General features: G+C 45.1%; 1 protein-coding gene across 5 annotated transcripts in view; it reads right to left on the reverse strand.

The window, feature by feature from the left end:
• Positions 1–513: 513 nt before the first annotated feature.
• Mob3b (MOB kinase activator 3B) overlaps positions 514–16,859 on the reverse strand; it is a 182,048-nt gene continuing 165,702 nt past the window's right edge. For 4 of the 5 annotated variants that reach the window (XM_060373397.1, XM_021642682.2, XM_060373398.1 and 1 more), the window contains exon 4: positions 514–5,730. In XM_060373397.1, the coding sequence (XP_060229380.1) occupies positions 5,701–5,730 (30 nt within the window). In that variant the 3' untranslated portion in view covers positions 514–5,700. The remainder of the gene's footprint in view (positions 5,731–16,859) is intronic. The other variant, XM_060373400.1, reaches the window with a different exon arrangement.

Raw genomic sequence — 16,859 nt, forward strand, 5'->3', positions numbered from 1 at the left:
GAAGGCAAAAAAAAATGTTTGAAAAAGCAGCAAGGAACCATATTATTATTAAATATGTGTTTACTTTGACAGTACACACAGTTCTTTGAATGAAGGCACATATAGAGTTTAAGGTTTTCTCATCTAGGCAGACGGTGTTCCCTTCAAGAGCCAAAGACTACCTGACAAAACCTGATACTGGGCCTGGCAAGCCCTCTTGAGTTGTTGGCGAGGGCTGTCCAAGAAACTTCCAAAATATACGGCCTATTGCTATAGCACTAGGCTGTCCCCCCCCCCCGTGACATTACATTCCTGTTGCTGAAGACAACATGTACTTCAGAATGAGGGCCCAGAGACCCCTGAGCTGCAAGTGACCTGAAGGACCAGTTAAAACGTGAATGTGTTCATGTGTGCTTTCAAACAAATTTGCAGCTTTTGTAAAATTAGCCAGTTTCCTTGTACTGACACCATCTGGAACACCGCAAGGTGCCATACTATCTTTTAAATTAGGTGTGTAAAGAAGACAGACTAGAAGATGGTTATTTAGCTTTTATTCATGACATTCGAATTCTTAAGCTCACACAGAAATTTATTTCATAAATATTCTTTAGATTTATCTAGCTCTTTTAATTGATTTAATTATGTTAGTCTACTTTCTGACAAACTTAACTGAATCACAAGTGGAACAAAAATAGTTAACATTTTTCAGATGTACTTAAAAAAGAGACAGGAAAAGTTTGAAGGCAGATCACTAGAAGCTAGTAAACAGCTTGCTTCATTAGAAAATGAATCACCCTTTGTTACACAAATCTTTATATATCATTGAAAATATTTTACCCATATTTAATACCTGCCCAGAGGAAAATAGATTGCTATAAAGGAGTTTTTTTTTTTTAATAAACATTTTAAAAACCAGGAAAAAAATCATTACCTCTAAAATATACTTTGTTTGGCTAATTTTAGACAGGAATCACTAGTTTCTTTAAAGCCAAAATATCAGAGCTAGAATGACAATACTATCCAAATGATGCCTCTGGCATTTCTTGAAGACACGCTGTTTCTTTTTCTTAGCATGGTATCCTTTAGGCTAAGGGACTATTGGAAGTGACATGCTTCCGTCAGTGACAATGGGCTGGGTAAATGGTGGACTGGCAGAAACTGAATTCCTTAATTTTTTTCAGCTAAGGAAAATTTAAACCAAACCCGAACAGTTGTGTTATGATGAAAGATGTTACACGTAGGAAGAAAGGAAACTTAGAACGGTTAAGATAACTTAAAGATTTCCATAGAGTCAACTGAAATAAAAACATCCAAAGATTTCTTATAGCCAGGACTATTAAAAAAAAAGGAAGGGTCTGGAGAAGATATAATTTATCAGTTCACAGTGTGTAATGTCTGTGACACAGACACAGGGAGAGCTTTTGAGTTTATAGCTCAACCATAGAAATGCTTAATGGCAAACTTCTGAGGGGGTGCCTCCATTGGGAGACTTCTGAAGGAAGTCTTCATGTTTTTCACTAGTGTGCGAGTAAAGCTGTTATTAACCATTTGCTACCACTGACTAGTCTCTGGACCTTTCTAGGTAGAGGGCATGAGACAAAGGCTGGAGCTCAAAAGGACTATTTGGCTTGGGTTGGAAGGAAGGTTTCAAAGGCTGTCAAGTTTCAGTTGGTTCTACAGAGGATTCTGTAGTTCTGTGCCTGACCATCTGTAAAAGCAGAACGTGTTCTACCTGGAATGTTGCTGGAATGATTGTATGATAGGAAGAATAAATCAGGAAGCTCTGAGGTTCCTTCCATTCACCCTAGTTCCAAGAAAAGAAATAGAACATTCAGGGAAGAGATGTTCAACAGCCTAAGAAGCAGAAAAATAATCTAGATCAGTAATTTAATCTATACTTTCCATTATTTCCATTGGCTGGACCCAAAAGAAGCCTAGAGGTAAGGGGGCCTGGATGAGGGGCTTGTGGGCTGTCTTGGGGAACAGAAGTGGAAGGATTAATGTTTCCACAGTGTATCCCAAGTTCAGATCTTAACCCCAGAGGACAGATTGGAAATATCTTATTAATATGGTTGATATAAAAATGTATGGCCTCTTAGACTGTGCCCAAGTTCATAAAAATCTAAAACAAAAACAAACAAACAAACAAACCTCCATTCCCAATTACCTCTTTTGGAGAGAGACGACAAACTGTGAAAGTTAATATGTTTTCAAAAATAATTAGTAGTCACCCTCTATTAGAATACATGGGCAGTTGAATATGGTGGTGGGCGCCTTTAATCTCAACACTCAGGAAGCAGAGGCAAATGAGTTCACAGCCAGCCTTGTCTACATAGTGAGTTTCAGCATGCCAAGGGCGATGTAAGAGTGGTGTCTCATAATATATGAGCTGAGCTCAATGAGTAAACCATGGGCTGAATGGGAAGTCACTAAGGGAAAGAGAAACAATGCACACACACACACACACACACACACACACACACACACTTCACCTCTGGCTGTAGGATCATACACATTCATAAGCCAACATTCTTCTGTATTCTTTGCAAATGAAATATTCCTGCTTCCTTTTCATCTTAAGTGGAAAGGTCTCACGCTTGTCACACTGCTGTACCATCCACAGCAAAGGATTTAATATCAGGAATCATGGTCTCTGATAACATTAAGATGTGAAGTATACACATTGAACTTCATATTATAGACATGGTGTGTGTATTGAATTTCAGAGCTTAACAATGAATTATGGAACTTGATTGGCTCAGAGGCAGATAACCCTTGAACCCACTGATTAATCTTCAATCAGACATTAACATTTTCTCTCATGTTGCAAGGACGATACATCAACACTGTGAACACTCTTAACCTTGACATGTTTAACCTAACTCTCACTATGAGGAAATAAGCAGAAAGTATTCCTTCGGAATGTGGGCACACTGCCATATTAAAACCAGCTTGCATTTGTTTAGTAAATCCAGTCATAAAAGACAGCCCACACAAATACACACACACACACACACACACACACACACACACACACACACGCGAGCGCGCATGTATGCAGCGGGGGTAGGAGGGAGGGTGATAATCCATTAATGGAAATGAAAATAATGGCAATTAAATGCAAAGTGTAGTTTTTGATTATATCTAGATTTTTTTTTAAGAAAAATCAACTACAAGGAATTTTTTGAGGCAGAATTTGAACCATGGGTTGTCTATCAAACATGCACAGCATTAATGTTCTGGCTCTGTAGTTGATGACATTGAAGATGAGGAGGGGTATGAATGATAAAATATTTTAAAACTTTATGATGACCGGAATTTGTTTTTTGTTTTTGATGGTTCTGTAATGACTGCATTTATAGTGAGAAAGAAAATGAGGTGATATGCTAATGCTTGGTACACTCAAGAACATTTATAATCTTTCAACTTTGAATTTTCCCAAAATTAAAATAAATGCAGAAAAGGAGAAAGAATAAGGTTAGGAGACAGAAACAGGCCTGGAGCTGTCCTAGAGGTTGCAAGGATATCCCATTCACAATACAGATGTATGGAAGATAGGGTCAGGCCGAAGGCTTAAAAGCAACTCGTGAGGATTTTTTTCTTCAGAATTTGCTAAACAAAGTTCTGTAGAAAGATGAACACCCTGTACTTTAAAAAAGCAGAGCAGCTGGCTAGACCTTAAGAGCTGATTAGTGCAATTAGCAATACAAGCCAGAGAAGATTGTTCCAAGAATTAAAAATAATTGGATGTCTTAAGCTAAATGGAAATTTCATATACACAAATAATTGGTAGGAAATAACTTTAGAAAGAAATGACAAATATCTTCAAAGTCGGGCTTCTCCTGGGACTAAGCATTACTAAAATATAGGCACAAAGGGGAGTAAGTCCTTCAGTTGTTAAAGGCACATAGCTACACACACTCCCCAAGGCCTTGTGGAATGACCTGCCATTTCTCAGGGCCACTATCCTGCATCCCATGTGGTGTGTTATTATATCTGGGCCCTTAGATAATACTTTTAGCCCAAAGTGATACTGACAAAAACCAAAACCAAACACCCCCCCAAAACAAACAAACAAACAAAAAACCCAAACCCAAACCAAAAAAGCATTGCTTATCTTGGCCTCTAAACATTACTTAGGGAGAAAAGAAACAAAGTTGCTGTAGGTTGGAGCAAGCCAGTACCATCAAAGTGGTAACGATGGCTTCACAAGACATCCACGAGACAGGAAGGAAGGGTTGTTCTGCACAGTTCCATCGTGCACAATGTCACTCAGTCCATACAGTCGGCCTTTTCATCATTTAGACAAAGATGTCATGCTTTCTAGGCCTTTGTGGTGGCCACAGATGGCTTTAACATATTATGTATACTAAGTAACATCAGATTAACTTAGTCATCCTTTGTTATTACTTTAACTACAAGAACACATTCATATCTACTTCCCTTCACCAACTGACACTTCACTGAAATCAATATCATGGGAAGTAGGGTACTTCTTAGTCAAGCTGTTAGAACCACAGTTTTGTCAATGAATCAGAGAAGGCAACATTTCATTTACTAAACCTAAAGGCAAGAGAGAGCACAGAATGGTTATTCTGACTGCTGGAAGGGATAAACTTGAATGGATAACAGGAAGACCTTGGTGACCGTAGCACTCAACAGAAATTAACTCTGTGTCATCGTCTGGTGGGATGACTGGGGAGAAATAAGGAGAGAATGAGGAAGAAATGGAGTGAGAATAAGGAGAATAGGGAGGGAAAATGGGGAGGAGAGAAAAGGAAAATGGGGAGGAGAAGAATCTCTGGGGTCAAGTTGGAAAGGCCACAAGTTGAGTAGTTAATCTACATGTACCAAATAACAACTGTATTTTTCTCTTGTCACTGAGACCCTAGTATTACACTGTGTAGGGACAGCTAGGACTCACTACCCCTTAGCAAACACTGCACTAATCTGGCTCAAGGATCCTAGAGGTCATTTTTAACTTTATCTTTCTCTTCTGGGAAATGGGAAAGCTTATCTCTAATGGAAGAGTCTAGAAATGGCTGTGGCTATGAAGAATACCTTCTGACTAGGGCAACCAGATTCTTCCCGTTGTTAGCCTGTGAATGCCTGCCTGGGGCATACATCATGTAGCCATTAACTGGCCCCTGGTGAAGCCACCTACAAGGGAAATGGTAGATGGTTCCAGAACTGCAGGCCTTTCCTAGCTACCAGTCCCCTAAGCCCCAAAGCCAGGGCTCAATGGCTTAGGGAAATTGTGGAGAGACGGCATAGGAAAATGTACCGCCTAAACGTTCTCCAAATTTGCTTGGTACTTAGACAAATAAGTGACAGAGAAGTGAGTCAAAAGCCTAACAAGAACCACCGCAACAAGCCTCTCAGTCTTAAAACCTGAATTCCAGTACAGCCTAGGGGGCAGCTCCCAGGCAGAAGTGTGCCACGGGCGAAGGGCAGTGGCCTCTCCTGCACTGTCCTCAGCCGAAGGGGTTAAGGCTGGTCCTTCGTGCTGTGGTCTGCATGGCCCACAGGCTCTGGCTAGCAGCACTTAAAGGGTAAGAGCACATGGAATGGGTAGGAGATGTCTTTCAGAAGTCCTGGCGGGGCTTCGGCGTTCCTGCTCCTGGAAGTAGGGATCATGTCAGCCAGGGAGGACCACTTCCTGTCCCGTGGGGACTCTTGGGAGAAACAGGGTTCCTCTCTTCTGGAAGATGAGGTGGGGTGTTAGTGACACATCCTGGTTGTCATCTCTTTCTGGAAAGCAAGGAGAGAACGGCTGTTAGGGGACAGTAAGCAGATCAATGATGGAGATATATTCCAGGTGCATTTACCTGGAACTTTTAAACCAAAGTTGCAAGGCTGGACCATGAGAACACATTCTTTCATTTAGTCATTGGCTCTTGAGTGTTCTCTCTCTCTCTTCCTCCCTTTCTCTCTCTCCTTTCCTTCCCCTTTCCTCTCATTTTTAATTCAAGAGAATTAAAATGTTTAAAATATTTTACTTTTTTGCCAAGAATCTAAACTACTTGATTTCTCTGGGGGCAGGGGAGAGGAGCAAGATCTGGAGCCACGGAGCCCTTGGAATTGAATAACAGCCCTCCCCTCTGGATGGAGAATGGCCTTCAATGTTCACCCCCACCCCTTCCAGTTGTCTGTCCAAGGGCAGCCAAGAATCAGTTGCCAACTGGTATGATAATAGGTTTGGGTTACTATTTCTAGAATAGAAGCGTCTTTCATTTTCCCGTCTTTGATTGAGAACTTAGTCAAATGGAAGACGGTAACACCAGAGCTCTGAGCCGATCTACTTCTGTGCTGCGAGTGGTCAATCTCCTCCACCTCTAAACGGCAGATCATGTCAGGGTGGGTATTCCCAGGCCGCTTCCTGCCCGTGAGGTGACACTGAGGTCAGGGAAATGAATGTAACTGTGCACAAGTCAAGAAAAGCAAGGAAGAGGAAACACCACACTCTGGCCTGCACACTATCTTTGCACGTTACTTTCCTGTTTTTTTTTTTTTGGAAATTGTGGATCCCAAATGTGCCATCCTTTGTCTTCCTTTGAGACCCTGCACAGACTGGCCTCTTCATACCCCATCCCATCTCTACCCTCTTTACCTGGCTAACGCCATTTCCAGTTCAGACATGATGGCATCCATTTGACTGGAAGCCTTCATCTCCGTCTTTGGAGGTGACCACGCCTTTCGCCTTTGCACACCCTGACTTTTGTATAGAGTATGCTGGCTCTGAGTGGTAGTTTCAATGGTAACGACTCCCATAGGCTAGTATGCCCAAATACTTTGTCCCAGTTGGTGGCACTATTTGGGAAGGGTTAAGACACGTGGGGTGGTTGAAAGAGGTGTTCCCACTAGACTGACCATCACCCCAGGAGCTTTTGTCTTTGTATTCCCACTATTTTATTTCCCACAGTACTGATGCAAGGGAGTTCTTTCTTTGATCTCTGAGAACAGTGTGGGCTGAAGGCTGGAAAAGAGCCTTGAACATTATCATTTGAGGAAGGAAGACTAAGAACTTTGAATTAGATGAGTAAGATGTGTCTGAGTTCCACTTGCAGAACTGACCACAGCCGCTCTGTCTCCTGAATGCCGACCGGAATCATCCCAGGCAGCCACACAGCAAACATCTGAGTTGAAGGATTTAGTGTGGGAGTGCCCTGGTACCCAGAACGCTGTTTAAAAACCATACAGACCGTGAGGGTTAGAGAAATAGCACAGTGTGTAATCTACGTACACAAGACCAAAAGCTTTCCTTATTAAACACGGGCAATTTCACACTGCACTGTGGTCAGCACACGAATTCATATCCTGAACTCCTCACGATCACTTCCTAGTGCTTACTGCTTGAACCACATACCAGGAGATGGCGCTGATGTTCTCCAGCACCCACAGTCTTCTGGGAAGAAGGGACGTGGTGGGCTGAAGTATCGCTGCAAGTATTTTCCAGCAAAGCCACGGAGTGTATGGAAACCAGGTTTGCACAGACATCACGCACTGCAGTCTCACTTGTGGCCCCTGCTGCCCCCACGTGAATTCTAAGCTCAGCATGTCTTAGGTGACAGGTTTGTTTCAGGAGACATCTGCGCTAACTCCAACACAGGACAGTTCCTCTCCTCCACCCTACCCTTTCCCAGTCATATAGCATCCTTCTTCACTGGTGGACCAGCCTATCGCTTCATTTCTGCCCCTTGGATGGTCCAGGGCAAGACCCCACAGACTCCAAGAGAGCAGGCCTCCTGCTGTTTGCCCTTGCATCCCCAGTGCCTGATAACCCAGGTAAAATGAGTATTTGCTTAATCAAGTAATGAACGGGTCCTCAGTCTCTTCACTCGCAAAATATGGTGTGCTAGTGAGCAGATCAAGGGAAGAATAAATGCATTAACACACGCAGGGACTCAATACGTGATCATCGCCGTCTTTGATCCCGCCGTATAGAGCTGTGGTCAGAAGCACAAGCATGACCTCAGTGTCTCCTGGCGGGCAGGAGACATAGGAATACCCACATAGGAATACCCACCCTGACGTGATCTGCAGTTTAGAGGCAGAGGAGATAGACCACTTGCAGCAGAGAAGTAGATCGGCTCAGGGGTCTGGTGTTACCATACTGGAGCCGAGGCAGGACTGTGAGTTTGAGGCTAGCCTGGGGTATAAACAAACAAGGAAACAAAAAAACAAGACCAAAGGCTCTTGTATTTTGAGTTAAAGTTTGACAACAGATTGTATATTTAAGAGGAAGAGAGTGATTCCCAGGGTAGACATGACTTCAGTTTTATAGCTAGCGCTATTTGCAGTGGGTCAGTGCTCCGAGAAAGGAAGGAAAGCGCTTTTGATAAGAGCCCACGAGGCGCTCTGTGCTTTGGGGAGCCTGGGTCGTCGTGTGGGAACTGCAGCCTAAGCAGGGACGGGCCCTAAAAGGCTGAGGGTTCTGCTCACACCTGTGGCTCTGCAGGTGCACCCTGCAACCCTGAAGCCTCCAGACGCATGTGCACACAAGAGTCTGAGAGAGGAGGGCGACTTACCAGAGCCACCCGGCCCATGCCAACGTGAAGGCCAGGCCTTCCACACAGCACAGGGCTTTAGCTGAAAGCCCCTGAGCCAGAAATAAATATGCATTTGCGTGATAACTTGGAAATTAATTGACTCATATACTAATTGTAGATGGTGGCAGGTCATTTCTGAATTTTCGAAATGCTAGAGGTACTTTTTCTTCAGCTAGACTGATCTCAATTTGAATTAGTAGTTGCAATAGAAAAATCGTCAAGATGATTAAGTTTCCTACAGTATGGATGCTAAAAATACAGAGGATGAAAGTGAAGGAAGGGTGACGAGATCCAAGGCCCTTGTGAAGAGTCTGTCCTGGAGCTTTCTTCAGTGTGTGCCCCAACAGGAAGAAGAAAAGCTGTTTCTGAGATGCCGCTCACATTCCTACGGGGAAGCATGGTTTAAAGGAAGGACATTGTCCTGGGATCTACCCTTTGAAAATACATAGGCCAGGGCCAGGAAGATGGCTCAGCAGGTAAACAATTGCTACCACACCTGAAAATGGGAGTCCTAGACTCACGCTGGTAGGAGAGAGCCAACTCTCTCAAGTTGTCTCTGACCCCATGCGTGCCATATCCTCACACCTGATTTTCAAAAGCACAGGCTCCCCTTTTCCCCCTACTGGGTTGCCTTGTCCAGCCTTAATGAGAGGATGCACCTCGTCTTATTGCAATTTGACCGTGCCATGTGTGGTGGACATTCTTGGGAGGCCTGGACCCAGGGGAGAGGAGTGGACCCAGGGGAGAGAGGAGGTGGGGGTGGTACTGGGAGGGGAGGAGGGAGGGAACATTGCGATAGGGAGTGACCTATGAGAGAGTTAAAAAAAAGTGTAGGTTCCAAAGCTGTATTCTACTACATTTCCACGTGGTGGTGCCATCAAACCGTTTAAAGAAATAAAGCATAAACACGGCTTTCCTTGAAGAGCCCTCCTCCTAGGCTAATCTAGCAGGGCCTAAGACATTCCTTCATTCCTTCCTCCAGGGGCGCCAGCTCAGTATTTTCCCTGCAGGGCTCCTTTAAGACTGGAGTGCCCAGCCAGCTGGACTGGTCAGCAGCTCCCACAGCACCAGCCACCGAGTGGGTTGGAGCCACCACTGAGGCACCCGAGCAAAGGGGAAAAAGGTGGAAGGAAAATAAAGTTCCTAAAAGCTTAAAAAAAAAAAAGACCACCTATGTCTAAGGCCAAACTGGACTCATGTTTAGGGTGGTTTCTGCAGGCGAGAGCTTTCTGAGACGTCTCTGACCAGAAACTGTCCTTGGCTTGTTTATGAAAAAACAAAAACAAACAAACAAACAAACAAACAAAAACCTGTAACAGTTGTAGTTTTTTTTTTAAACGACTGTAGGCATAAACACATATTTTACCAGAGATTCATGTACACCTGTGCCCATTGCTGCTCTATTCACAACAGCCTAGATGGAAACAGAACCAGCCTAGATGGCCCTTAACAGATGAAGGGGCACATCATATACACAATGGAATTTTATTCGACTCTAAAGAAAAATGGCGTTATGAAATTTGTAGGAAAATGGATGGATCTGGGAAGCAATTATGCAAGATGTCAGAAAGGCAAAAGCTACCTTTCTTCTTATAGGCAGATCTTAGCCTGTAGTATACAAGTGTGTGTGTGTGTGTGTGTGTGTGTGTGTGTGTGTATGTGTATACACACAAAGTCTAAAAGGCTGGAAAGGACACACCAAGGGTGGGTAGTTGATCAGGAGGGTTATGGGTGGGCAAAAGGCCACACAGGAATGGCGATGGGGAGAGAGGTTACAAGTGAGGAGCTGGAGCGGCAAGGAAGCTGGGAGATGTAAGGGGGAATCTACTAACAATTTTGTAATAATGCTCATTTAGAACATTAACATATATCTTAAATGTACTCTTGTGGTAGAAATAAAGCCAGGCTTTGATCTGTCACTCCCAGCAGCCTCATTCTCCACAGCCAACAACCAACTTCCACATTCTTTGGCAGTGCAGAGGAAGCTGGTCAAGGCGGGTCTCAGCAGCTTCAGCGAAAGGCTGCTTTTCACCAGACAAATTGCCAGGCCAGGCCAACCAGCTCCCCCAGGTCTCCACAATGCCTTGGGGTTTCTCACAGGCTGTTTGCTCTACCCAGTAAATGTGCTCCGTTCCTCTATGCCTGGCAGATTCTCACAGTTTACATGGCCCCCTGAAAGCATTATTCGCTGCATTCTGGGTCCCCATTGCCTGGCTTTCTGCTAGCATCAGAAATTCATTACATGATTAGCCTCAATCTGAACTACACCTTAGTGTATACTGTTGTGTGATGAAGGATATTTTTTTCTCAAGTCTTACACAGTATATATGGTTTGAGGCAGTTAAATACAATTTATGTCTAATATGAGTTTATAGCTGGTAAATGAAATTATGCTTGTTTTCAATTTCTGATATTTTTGTTCTTGGCATAGTCTCTGAATTTTTTGATACTTTTAATACTCATATTATTTCTTGCTTTAAAAAAAAAAGCTCTAGTAACTTAAAAAGCAATGAAAGGGGAAACAACAAAACACCCAATAGAAGTCACACTTAATTTTAGAAACAAAGCTTCAACAGCTTTTGCCAGGTTTTTATAGGGAGAGTGGGGGTGGAGAAAACAGCCTAAGCTTTACATAAGTCACACGATCAGGCAAAAGCTACATGTTTTCTGATTTTAGCTTTTAAAACTGAAAGTGCTGGGGTTGGCTACCCAGAGGCGATTTAAGCTGTGGGCTGGCTTTCCCCAGGGTCAGGTTCAAGGTTCCTGAATAAACTGCATTGAAAAAAATAAATAAATAAAACTGAAAGTGGCCTGTTTGACAGTACTGTGAGATATTTGGACATCCATCTCACATTTCTATGAGTTCTATGATTTAAATATCACCACCACCACCACCACCACTACCATCGTCATCATTTCATTGGTCTCGAAATTGTCTGGATGTCATGAGTGCCAAGTTAGCAGAAGTCTCACCCTGAAAATGAGTTTACATGAAAGGAGTACCCCCATCCTGTCACCCTTCCCTGTCTCCTGTCTCGAAACCACTGATCCTGGCTGCAGGCCCCTGCTGTGAACCACCACCCCAAGAAGTGTAAGAAAGGGCTCTGGCTGCCTCCTCTGATTTTCTCTAGTGACCCCTGCCCCCACTCTGCTTTCCATCTCTGGTGTGGGGCCTCAACTTTCTTTGGAGGCCCTGCCATGCAGTTGCCACTCTGCCTGCCTGTCCACAGTTATAATAACTCTTCTAATAGACTCTGTAGTCCTCAGTAGCCAGTCTCAGTGTGTTCTTGAACCATTTACCTCATCCAAAACTTAACCTAGATTAGAATGACTCTGAACTGAAGCCACTTGCCCAAGTTCACACAGCTTCTGAGTGGCTTTCAGTCCAGATTGAGTTGATTCAAAAAGTAAGCAAGCAAACCCCATGCTGTGTCCATTATTCCACAAGGGGGAGATGAAGATTATGACTTCAGAGGTGTTCCAAATGCTCCACGGACACAACATAATCTTAAACCCACACTTTCTTTTAATTCTGCAACATTCTGCTAACTGTGAGGAGGATGAGGGAGGAGGAAATATCAACAATAAAAACAGCTGGCGGGGGGTGCTGGAGAGATGGCTGAATGGATTAAGTGGATGAGGCTGCTCTTCCAGAGATCCTGAGTCAATTCCCAGCAGCCACATGGTGGCTCACAACCATCTAGACTGGAATCTGATGTCCTCTTCTGGCATGCATGTGTACATGCAGATAGATTACTCATACATAAAATAAATAAATAAATAATCTTAGGAAACAACAACAAAAAAAACCCCAACAAAACCAACAACAATGAAGGAAGAGAAGGGGCAGAGAGAGCTGAATGGAAGGCAGGTGCAAATGGGTGCAGATGTGTCAGCAGTGTGAGAAGATCTGGGGCTGGAAACAGTGCCTAGCTCATCCACATGAGGCAGTGGGAGATCATTCCTGACTGCAAACAGAGCTAAGGGTGCACCTGACTATATGACAGATGACAATGGGGACACTGGTGCTAAAGCACCGCAGAGAACAGGCAGATGTGGCTTTGAGTGCTATAAAATCAGAACAGCCTTTCTTTTCGCTCAGAAGACTCAGGAGTCCTTGCTCCATTCCAGTGTGCCCCCACGAGTAAAGAGCATGGATCTCTCCTCAGCTCTTGCTGGTTTCTCCAGCAGCATCGACAAGGCACACACTGTTAAGGCTCCAGGAGATGTAAGAGTGGTGCCCACATCCTCTGTCTCTTTCCTGTGATGTACTAGGAAACCTGAAGGACCTCAGGGTCTACATCCCTTCCATCATAGCAGCCCGGCACAGGCCTGGTTTCTGCATTTGTTCCTTCAGCACTGGAATAGCCAGAATACTCCATCCTTCCATGCCCTGCTTAAGTGTCTTCAAAGCTTCTAAGCCACATAGATGGGAGGCAGAGCAACTCCCAAGAAAGGAAAGAGGACCCCACGGTGAGCAAGAAGGGCTCTCAGAGGCTGGTTGCTAACTATGTGACCTGGATTGATTCTCCCTCAGGTGAGGAGGACGGTGTCAAGGGAGAGCCAGGTCAGGCTGCTGGCTATGTAACATCTCCAGAAAAAGGAAGAAGAAAAGAAGTTAAGTAAAGTAGGCGAGCAAAATGCAGAATCTCCTCAGCAGTTCCCTAGCCAGCTCCGTTCTGAAAAGCTTGATGCTAAAGATGAGGAGTGAAGTCAGCTCCCAGCCAGGGCTTGGTGGGACCACAGCTGTCCAGATGAGGTTTGCTTTCCTTTCCTGTGCTGAGGGTTTCTCTTCTCACTTTCTAGAATCCAAATAGCTGCGTGACCAGGGGAAATAACATCGGGCCTTGGACAAATACCCACAGCAATTCCAGAAGCCACACTCTTCCCACTCACCAGATGGGACTTCCTCATTCACTGTACAGGGTGAGGCATGCCTGGCTGTTTCAGAGACTCTGAGAGCCACCAGGGTGACTCTTTATGTCCTTCCCTCCTTTGAGCTCTGAGGTCTTCATTCTAGCCCCCAAGCAGGCAGGCTTTCTGGCAGGAAGCTTGTTCAGTTGTGGTAAAACTAACCAGCAGGTAATGCCAGATTATGGGACCTAAATATTTCGCATGTGACTATTTCTTATAACGCAGCTGTACCCATTTAGCAAGAACTTGGAAGTGGGGGTGGGGTGAAGGTGGGGGTGGGGTGAGGTGGGGGTGGAGTGGGGGTCCTGGGGGACTCTAGGAGCAAGCTGACACCAGTCACTCTCCATATATACATCTATACAGATATCCCTTGGCAGACAGATGGATGATGACCAAAGCAGTGTAAGAAAGATGAGGCTGATGATACGACACAGCAAGCCAGCAAGCATCTGTGTCCTCACCAGGCACACTTGTCTTCCCCTGCATGCCAGACACTGTCTGCACTGTAGAGCATCTGCAGTGATGTCACGCTGTGTGGTCTCCTCACTCTGCAGAGGGAACTGAGGGCCAGCATCTTGGCAGTCACCTACAGTCACCAGGACAGGAAGTCTGCGACCTCTAGGTCTGTCTTCTATGGGGTCCATTGCCTATGTCCCCCGGCATCATGCCTTCCGTATTACCAGTCAGCACACACTTTCAGTGGCCACACCACATCTGCACTAGCCACAGGGTGGGATCACTCCCAGGAGCCCCAAAGCCAGGGCTGACACCTCCCCCAGAAGCAACGCACAGTCTGAGACTGTTAAGGCAGGAGAACAGTCTGACTATAAAAATTAAACAAAACAAAACAAAAGACCGAAACCCCTCACGAGTATAGATGAGATCCAGCCAGCGCAGAAGGATTAAAAATGTCCTGTCTGGTGCCTTTTAGAGACGTGGGTGGCGAATGAGCCAAGCACAGTAAAAATAGCAATGTAGCAGGCCAGGGCTCCCTGACCAGAAAGAACAATATTTACTTGATTAATTCTGCTCCTCGCTGCCCACATTACTGAGACAGAGGGTGTTTCCTCTCTGCACGGGTGGGTAGGAGCACGGATACATACGTGCAGGCCCTCATAAGTATGGAGAGATAAACACATTCCCGCCACCCACCGAGAGGAGTTACTCATAGCTGATACAAGAACTGAACTGCTTTTCTTTCCCCAAGCCCGGCAAACATTCAAAAGAAGTCACTTAATGTAAACACAGCCCTCAGTTTACACTGATTCACAGGAAGAGCGAGCTGCGGACTTTTGAACCACAGAGTGGTGAGCACATGGCTGTGTGCCTCCTGGGAGGGGAGTGTGCGTCCCAGGGCGACGGCTGCTACACCATCAAAACAGGTCTTAGAATCAAACAAGCCTCTGGACACTGCCTGTGACAAGTTATCTAGATTAGGTCAGGATTATCTAGATTTCTCCTCCCACCCCCTGCATCCAGCACAGCTGGATGGGCTATTGCAGATGTTCAAGATGCCCCTACTCCTTGAGGGGTGAAACCGATTTCTACCTTGTTCCTGCTCATCACTTAGAAAGTCCTGCATTGTGTGCCTGGTGAAGGGAGGAGGAGGGGTTTCTTCCTTGGTGAGCTTGTGATTTGCAGTTTCTTAGCAGGCCCATCCCTTTGTTAGGAACAAAGAGCCCCAAACAGACAACTTTCATTTAACAGAATAAGGCCTTCAGACACTGTTCAATTTGCAATGGGAGTATCTCCACTAAACCCATCCTAATCTGGGTGAAAATACACTTCACACACCTGACCTACTGAACACCTGGGTTAGCAACACAGAGTATTACAGTGGAAGTGATCTGTGCACTGTTACGCGCACGCACACACACACACACACACACACTTGTGAAAAGCTGAGGGTGGCCTCAAAAGAGAATATCATATTACCAGCCCAGAAGAAGACCAAAAAGTATGGTTTTTACCATGAAGTCACGAAAATTCCAAGTCGAATCACCGCCCATCAGGGACTCCCTGTGTGCTGGTTTAACCAGCAGCAATTGTGACATTTTAAGCTCCCACAGAACTGCATCTTTTGGTTTATTTTGGGGGCCTTTTGTGTATGTTTATGCAAAAACATGTATGCATGCATATTTTGCATGTGTGTGCATGCCTGAGGTTTCCTCATTCTCCACAGTGTATACTGAAGCTGATCCAGAGCCTGTGGTTTTGGCTAGAGTGGATAGCCAGCCTGCTCTGTGGATCCCGTTTCTACCTTCGCCTCCCGTGTGCTGGGATTACAGCTGGCGGCCATGTTCACCCCTGCTTTATGTGGGTACAGGATCTGAACCGTGGTCTTCCCACTTGAACGGCAAGTGCTTTAACCACGGAACACTCAGCCCTGGAGCCTTTGGAGCCAGGCATCATTTAGCCTGTTTGGGCACCGACTCTCTTCTCTGTGGGTGGCTGCTGAGCTCGGAGAGGTCAGTGACATGTCTGAAGTTACATGGTTAACACTTGGCAGAGCAAGAAGTTAAACCCAGATCATTGAGATATTGTGGAGAGTTGCTGGAAACCTGTTTTCCCTCTATAATGGGGCAAACAAACAAACAAACAAAAACCAAAAGAACAGCGTGTGGCCTGCTTTCATTTGGCCTATAATCTAATAATGGAGTTTATTTTTTTAAATAGTGAAAAAAAAATTAAACAATTTTTCACGTGACTATTATATAAAAGTCAAAGTTTTGAAAGATTTATGTTTTGTGTGTATAGGTATTTGTCTACATTCATGTAAATGCATACAGTGTGTGTCCATGGAGGCCCTGGAACAGGAGTTAGGAGATGCCCTATGTCTACTGGAGCTGAACTCAAATCCTCTCAGAGAGCAGCAGGAACTGTCAGCTGCTGAGCCATCTCCCCAGCCCCCGAAACTCAAGTTTTAACGTTCACGAACCAGGTTTCATGGGAACCCGCCACACTCAGGCATTGCGTGCGGTGTGCGCCTGCATCCACACCACAACAGCAGCGTGAAGTGGTGGCAGCGACCACACGGCCCGTGGGACCAACAGCCCGAGAGCCGTAGCATTTCAGCGAGCAGAACACCCCGGAAGTTGCTCACTGCCCAAACTCCCAGACCCCGTCAGCATCCCCGGGGAGACTGTGTGGTTCCAAAGTCCACACAGTTGTAAGTAGGTACTCAACTTGCCTTTTCAAAATTAGCCTGGCAATGGACATCCAAATAGTTCTCTGGCTGCAGAGACCAGTGAAGTTACCCTGTCGGAACACACACCTGAAGCAGGAACGGGATGACTTAGCCACATGTTTGTGGTATGTAGGCACCCATGTTTTGCAGAGTATGGGAAAGGCCCCATTCTCAGACTCAGAATTAATGAACTACGAAAGTGAAACCAAGTGTTCATGAAGGAAATGTGC

The sequence above is a fragment of the Meriones unguiculatus genome, chromosome 20, assembly GCF_030254825.1.
Source record: "Meriones unguiculatus strain TT.TT164.6M chromosome 20, Bangor_MerUng_6.1, whole genome shotgun sequence".
Lineage (NCBI taxonomy): Eukaryota > Metazoa > Chordata > Mammalia > Rodentia > Muridae > Meriones > Meriones unguiculatus.